The following is a 7,693-nucleotide window of genomic DNA, read 5'->3' as shown; positions in this document are numbered from 1 at the left end:
AGGACATTTAATGCGCTCTGAACCATCCCAATCCCAATACGTTGTTAACATTTGGAAGCATTCAAGATTAAAAATATTTTATTGCTCGGAGTTGGGGACATTTCAATATCTCTAGTACATAACGACAACAAAACAGATCTCAGATTTTGAATTGAACTGATAAGTGCAATTGAAGTCCACACCAGGACAAAATGCTGACCTCGAGATTTCTTGGCAGCAGAAAATGTATCCAAAAAAAAATTAACTCCTCAGTCAAAAAATTTAAATTAACTCCTCAGTTGAATATAGACCATGGAGCCGTTTTCAATTGGGTTTAATGGGAGTGTAGGTTTGACAAGATTTTTCAGGGGATTTCTTGGCAGCAGAAAATGTATAAAAAGATGATTAAAATTAAAATGAACTTTTCAGTTGAATATAGACCATGGAGCCATTTTCAATTGGGTTTAATCATATGAATTTTGTTTCTATACTCTATTGTGTATGTTTACATGACTAATAGATTGTGGATGCCTAAGTATTAGAACGTTTTTCATTGTTTCTGTATTTGGTTGTGTAAAGTTTATAATGTCGCAAGATAATATAATGTGAATTATAAGATTGATAAAATAATATATGTAATCAAATTCTGAAACAATAACAACAAAAACTTCCCTTTTTTTCATCCATAAGAATATGTACATAAACAATGAAACTGGAATTAAAATTAACCCCTCAGTTCATGGATTATGAAAAAGCTTTCAATTGGGTGCAGTGATTTGTAATTTTTTTTTTTGGCATTCAAGGTGCTCAACCATGAGGGTTGTTGCACGTTAAATTCAGGTCATAGAGAGGAATTATGTTACATATGTATGTACACCAGACATTATAATGATTTAAATGATCTGATAGTTGTCACTGAGATTAAATGTCAGGCAGCAAAGAATATGATCAAAAGGTAGTGTAGGCAAAGGTCTACCATTGGGGACCATTCATTCAAGCAATTAATTTGTCTGGCAGAGTGCCTTCAAATCAGGCCTGTAGGGCGTCCATGAGGGACAACGTTGACTCCAGTAATTAGCCGTGACTCTCATATTCAAGAGACTGAGAGTCTGCTGTGATTTGATACACCTGGGGGTTTTGTACTGGTTGACGGAGGATCCCTGGCTGAGGCAGTAATCCATGAGCAAATCAAACGTTCCAGGCTTCACAAGCCTTATTTCAAGAGGCCCAATTGATTTATCTTTGCTCCTGCACCTCCTATACACCGAATCCAGAGACTCCTCTATGATTGAGCAACAATTTTCAAGCACGGAAGCTTCCATGGGCTCCCTTGTAACTAATTCCCAATAGAGAACATAATGACCTGGGATAGTTGATGTATCAGCATAGCTTGTGTATTCAGAGAGAAGAGAATCATATTGCTGCAGGAGCTTCTTTGCATTGGTTACGGCCTTGAGAAGATCTTCTTCATTGGTTTTGTCTGTGTCAATGCTCAGCACAACATTTCTTCGGTAAACAAACTGGAACTGGGGGGCTTTGTTGTAGAAGCCGGTAACAAAGAGAATATCACCCACTCGGTACCTATATAAGCCTGCATATGCATTGAACAGTAGTATCTTGTATGAAAAGAACGATCTTGATCTTGATCTTGACTTAAAGAAAAAAATGAAATCAAGTAGGCACCCACATACCCGAATAGGTAGTCACAACAAGTTCATAGTAATGGCCAACTTTGACATCGACCAGATCGACCAGCTCGTCCTCTAGTACTTTCCCGTTCTCCGTTCCGTTGGAATCATGCAAATCTAGGCCGTTCTGTTTGTGAACGGGGAGGAACTCAAAGTAGGCCATGTTGGGCAGCAATGTGTAGGAAACTTCAGAGGGCTTACTGAGAGGCCTAAGATTAACACCAAAATAGCATTCGGAAGAGGCGTACATGGTACAAACCAGGGGGAGCCCTCCGCTGTAGTAATCCAGCGTTGGAATGTACTGTGCCATAGAGCCCGTCACAATTACGTCAATATAGATTGTCTTGGTCCACAGACGAGTAATTATCCCCTGCCATGACTGCTTCCTGCATTCCTCTTCAATGGAGTCGGCAAGATACGGATTTGGAGTGAGGAGCCTCATCACGGATTTTCTGCAAGGAGGATCATCGATCCATTCGCTCAGATACCCGCTTCTTATGTTGTCGCACATCTCCGCCCAGTTTTCTTCTAGAAACTTGATCGCCCTCAGAAATGCAGAGGCAAAAACTGCCCCTACTCGTAGCACCTCATCTTTTTGTATCAGTCCGCAGAGTAACTGGCAGAACATGCTCTGCCTGCTGTCCGGGCATAGGATTGTCTCGTCAGGGCTCGTGTTGACGTTGAATTTGTCATATGGCCGGTTTCTAAAATTGCCGCTCTTGTAGTAGCTGGTCAGAACGGGCCTAGCCTTGAGACCAGAGGGTGTTGTTATCTCCGCCTTGATAAATAAAAGGTACATACCTTTTCCTTTATCAAGGCCGGAAATGTATCTGCACAAACATCATTCCCATGGGTAAATTTCGTACCTTTGCAATGATTCATAGACCACATGGCAAGAAAATTTAGTCCCCTACTTCCCATACTATGATAGCCTAGATATAAAAGTTAAAACCCATCATACTAAGATATCATGAATGTCAAAAACAATGGAATTTGGCTACATCCAGAGATATTCGGACTCACTGGCTCATTATAGGCATCAGCAGATTGTACAAGAGCGTCTTTCTGTCAAGCTCTTCGGGGATTGAAGGCATTATCTTCGGCTGACCGCCAGATGTTCCAGAGCTGTGTCAAAAAAAAGAAAAAAAAATCCAACTCAGTGCTTTTAACAAGGACAGAAATCTATGGAAAACAAAATAAAACTCTTTCAGAAGAAAAAACAAACAATAACCAATTGCTAAGTTATCTTGAAGACTGAATAAATTTTTTCTTCAAGATACTACCTTGTTAAGAGCTCCGAGATGGGTTGGGCAGAAATGATTGGTGAAGAATCTCCATTGGCAATCCTCTGGATGTAAGGCTTAATGTCCTCATAGTTAACTACAGGCACCTTGTTTTTGAACGACCCCTTATCGACTCGGCCATGAAGAAACATGCCCAAGTACTCGGTCTCAGTATTTCTCCTCAGAATCTCCATTAAAACATCATTCTGGACCTCATCGGCCCTCTTTGTCAAGCTCTCAATAAGCTGCAAGGCCGCCTCAGATTTCTCATTGGTGCAATTGCTCATCTCCATCAACCTAGCCCGATCCAAAACAACACCAACAATCAAAAGCAGAAACCACAATGTTCTACCTGTAGATCAGAACATGAACTGCTTACAAAGACCCCATGAACAAGCAATGATTTGGAGCATGATGAAGAAGGAAGAAGCAAAACTTGAATTTCTTAAATATTTATTCAAAATGCTGGCAATTAGGAAATGGGGGTGAGAGGGACTTTCAATGAAAAGCAAACTACCACTGAGTACTCGACACGCAGCTCCTGCTCCTGCTCTTCAGACTCTGCTGTTTCCTCCTTTTATCTCGATGTACTGCACTGCACGTTCGTTACCTCTCTTTAAAAAACAAAGGAAAAACAAAATCCCCTAATCTCACGTTATATTAAAACCTGAAAAACAAGGCCCCCCTTTGCATTAATATGCTTCTGCGCAGCTTCTTCTTATCAAAACAAAATGGGAAAAACAATAGCTAATCTATTGATCCCGCTGCGCCGGTCAACCATAACAATCCTCTGGAATTTGTTGTCAATTGTTTAACTACGTCGAAGTGGTCCTTACCAAGGGGGTGGCCCTACTGCACGTGGCTTTGTTGGAGGGGTAAAGCTATGTGGGCCAAGCCTCTCTATATACTTTTAAAACAAACCCCTCACGGTCACCCCTAACACTTGTATTACGTCGAATTCCCTATAATTGTCCCTCTCCTTCAGTTATGCACACGCACACGCCTCTCCGTCTCTCTACTTTAGCTCCCCCCTAAAACAACCATCACTGTATCTAGTTAGTCAGCTATCAAGAGCAGACAAACAAGTGTCATGTAATGGTCAGTATTTGTTTTAGACCATAAAAATGAACTGTCATGTCGTAGTGGGTATATAACAGAAATAGCTACCTACCAATACTCAAGAAACATGTGCACATAGTGATGAGTACTTACTAACAATATAATAGACTCAACTAAAGAAGCAAGCGCCACTTAATGATAAGTACTTAATAATGTAATGCAATTAAATAGCCACCAAGAGTTAAGAAATAAGTCCCCACTTAGTCCGGAGTACTTATCATTTCACCAATGTAATAGAACTAGCCAACCTAAAAGACCTAAGAAATAAGTGCCCGTTTAGTGACGAGTGCCTTTACTTCTACCAATGTAATTGAACTAGCTAACCATGAAGATCTAATAAACAAGTCCCCACTTAGTGGTATTTGTCTTTCTAAGAATGTGATAGAATCAACTAGCCACCAACAATAGAGAAATAAGTGCAAAGCATTGGCTAACACTTGCCTTTTTAGCTATTTACAAGTCCCCATTTAATGCGAAGTTCTTATCTTTTCAACAATGCAGTAGAGCGAGCCAAGAAACAAGTCACCACGTAGTGGCGTGTACAATGTAATAGAACTAACCAACTATAGAAAGCTAAGAAAGAAGCCCCCACTTAGTGGTATTTATCTTTTTAGTAATGTGATAGAACTAGCTAGCCACCAACAATAGAGAAGCAAGTGCCAAGCATTGGATTATACTTGCCTTTTTAGCTCTGTGCAAGTTCCCATTTAGTGAAGAGTTCTTATCTTTTCAGCAATATAATTGAACTAGCCAACCAAAAAGAGCCAAGAAATAAGTCCCCACTTAGTGGTGAGTACTTATCTTACTAGTGATGTAATTGAACTAGCCAACTATGAAGAGCTAAGAAACAAGCCCCTACTTAGTGGTATTTGTCTTTCTAACAATATGATAGAACTAACTAGCCAACAACATTAGAGAAACAAGTGCCAAGCATTTGTGAATACTTGCCTTCTTAACAGTGTACTAGAACTAATTAGCCACCAAGACTGAAGAAACAAGTATCATATAGTAATGAGAACTTATCTTTTTAGCAATGTAATAGAACTACCTAATAATAAGAATACAAAAATAAATGTCACCCTTGTAAACAATGTACTACAACTATCCTACAAGAAAGAATGGGGAAACAAGTGCCACATAGTAGTACTTCTCACCATAGAAAACAAGATAGTTATCTAATATAAATAGAGTAGCCTAGCCTAGCCTGGATGACTAGGGAGGAGGAGGAGAGAAACAAGTGCCACATAATAGCAATCAGTACTTCTCACCGTAGTGAAAATAAGATAGTTTATAAGATAGTTTATCTAGTATATTTATAGAGTAGCTTAGCCTAGATGGCTAGGGATGAAGATGAGAGAAACAAGTCTTGTGTTGATAGCGAGAGATGGCAGGAGCATGATTTACGTGACTATACATGCAAGGCTCGTTGGAGGGTGCCAGCCATGCAACAGCGCAGCACAACCCGGCTTGTTTGGAGCCGCCCAACCACTCTCCATCCCCATGAAAATCTCATCTAAATTGGTTGTGGGTATCAGGAAATCCGGGATATATCTATGAACGGCCGGGTGGAGTGGTGAAGAATAGGGAAAAACACATTAAAAACGAGCAAGGCACGTCTCGTACGTAGACGTGCTCTCTAATTTTTCCCATATAAAAAATCTAACTTGTAGTGTGTAGGGGAGGAAGGTTAGAAGCAGCTTCCTTCACTATCGTGCTTCTCCATAAAGAAAGGCAATTAAAAAGCCTTAACTTTGTGTTTCCTGGCAAGGCCTGAAATGGCCGCATTCTCGGTTACATGTTGTTTGTAGAGAGGGATACACAATGGCCCCATTCAAGCATTGTTAATGCATCCCCTTCCTTCACCAGGTCCCCACAAACCCTAACATGCATGAGACTACGTTACGTTTTATGCCGTCACCCCCATTCATGTCAACTCCAAACCATGTCACTCTCGTCTTGATTAAAGAATGAACAACTTATTGCTTTAATAGGATGTGAACTACCTACTCCTTTCCCCGTTTTGTGACCAACTTGCTCCATGGCTCTTTCACCCATTGGTTCTTCAACGACTAGTTTTTTATCATTCAAATATGAAGAACCCCTTTGTCTGCAATTTGGGCTTAAATAATTCAGAGAATCTTGCCCTAAAATCTCCTCTGCCATTATGTTGTGGATTTTATTATTGCTCATAAAGTAATGGGTGTTTGGACTATTGGTTGGGATCTCAAAATTTGGGAGGACCCACAAATTCCCACTTTGGAAAATTAGTCTCACAACATGATCCCCACTTAATTGGAAGTAACTATGTACACAAGTTCCCACTTTGGAAAATATGCTCAAGAGAGGATTCCCACTCAATTGGGTAAATTATGAGAGTTAAACCCATATATATGCCTAATGATTGCCCATTATTTCTTGGTCTAAGTCGATATCAAGGTCCACAATTCGGGCATCAACACCACTTGCATATGATTTGTTTATTTCTTTATAGCTTAGACTATTAAATTACATTAGATGGGAAAAGGTCATTTAATGGGTCTCCTACGAACTTTTCACAATCACTATGTCTACCTAACAAAACCAAAGCCTATAACTGACTATTCACCTAAATGTAGGGAGACAAAGTTTTTTTTATATAATAATTTCATAAAGATCTATTAAGTAAGAGGTTCTTTTTGGATTTTTATGTTTAATATAAAATATTATTAATAATTTTTGACTGATTTTGATTCAATTGATTATGTCTGATTCTTGTCTATAATCTTGAGTTATATTTTTATTTTTTTATGTTTCATTTATAAAATTATTAAAATGTTGATTATTGTTTAAAATATTGGTATGAGACTTTGTGTCTATTAATTTTTTTTCTTTTGTGAAGTCAAATGTTTGTTGAGGGAGAGCAACATGGAGAATGACACTCATATAATGCAATTAAATGTAAAGAAATAAGAACAATTCTAGTAGAGATTTGCTCCAACAAGATATACATAACACAATAATAATGCTAGTAGAGGTTTGCTCCAACAAGAAACAATGTTACCACCATCTTGAATGTGAATACTCTCATATTCCATCATTCCAATGCATAAAGATATGAACTTATCCAAAGTAAAAATACACTATTTGTCATAGTGAAGCATAAGTCGTAGCTCAACTAAATAACCTAGGCACTTGAACATTAAATCCAAAGGTATCAATATGCACAAGTAGTGGTACAATATTCATAGCTGAAATAACACTCAACAATTTCTAATGCATCCAATAAATGATACCTCAAAGGTATAGAAAACATAGTAAGCTCATGCCATCAATATATACAACCCATAAAGCATAATCAGAAGCTCCATGTGTGGACTTATCAATGAAGAGCATACACATCCAGAACTCCCATTCTATAGGAAATGCAAATATGAAAATGATTAGGATATACAAAGTCAAAAACTATCATCACATAGAAGGTGTAACCAACATCATGTAGTACCAAGGAACATCCACAATAGTATGAAAACCCTATAAACCAATAATTTGTAAGTACAATTTTCACCAAAAGTTTCCAAATCTCTCTCTTGTTCTTCATAACCAAGAAATGAAAGAGATAAAAGAATCTCCATGGCATCACTCAAA

General features: G+C 38.5%; 1 protein-coding gene across 3 annotated transcripts; it reads right to left on the bottom strand.

The window, feature by feature from the left end:
* Positions 1-623: 623 nt before the first annotated feature.
* Positions 624-5,355, bottom strand: LOC149540565 (indole-3-acetic acid-amido synthetase GH3.17-like). Of its 3 annotated transcripts, none has more exons than XM_089801646.1 (6): positions 4,511-5,355; positions 3,468-3,981; positions 2,951-3,247; positions 2,691-2,792; positions 1,671-2,497; positions 624-1,570 (listed from the first exon to the last, which is right to left on the bottom strand). In XM_089801646.1, the coding sequence occupies exons 3-6, from the start codon at positions 3,241-3,243 to the stop codon at positions 981-983; spliced, it is 1,812 nt and encodes a 603-aa protein (XP_089657772.1). In that variant the 5' UTR covers positions 3,244-3,247; positions 3,468-3,981; positions 4,511-5,355; the 3' UTR covers positions 624-980. The 3 variants fall into 3 exon arrangements, with proteins under 3 accessions (XP_089657772.1, XP_089657771.1, XP_089657770.1); XM_089801645.1 differs by having other exon boundaries at positions 2,951-3,302; positions 5,018-5,062; XM_089801644.1 differs by lacking the exon at positions 4,511-5,355 and having other exon boundaries at positions 2,951-3,302; positions 3,468-4,070.
* Between the last annotated feature and the right edge of the window lie 2,338 nt (positions 5,356-7,693).

This window comes from Cupressus sempervirens, chromosome 9 (genome assembly GCF_028749045.1).
Source record: "Cupressus sempervirens isolate cs-2001-9-10 chromosome 9, ASM2874904v1, whole genome shotgun sequence".
NCBI classification, from domain to species: Eukaryota; Viridiplantae; Streptophyta; class Pinopsida; order Cupressales; family Cupressaceae; genus Cupressus; species Cupressus sempervirens.
Note: the sequence above shows the minus strand (reverse complement) of the source record. Positions and strands in the feature narration are given on the sequence as shown.

Excerpts from the sequence above, each read along its gene's own strand:
- LOC149540565 (XM_089801646.1), bottom strand. The coding sequence starts at position 3,243 with ATGGAGATGAGCAATTGCACCAATGAGAAATCTGAGGCGGCCTTGCAG. Across the intron at positions 2,793-2,950 it reads ATCTCGGAGCTCTTAACAAG|CTCTGGAACATCTGGCGGTC; the intron begins GTAGTATCTTGA and ends TTTTTGACACAG. Across the intron at positions 1,571-1,670 it reads TGTTGTGACTACCTATTCGG|GCTTATATAGGTACCGAGTG; the intron begins GTATGTGGGTGC and ends ATGCATATGCAG.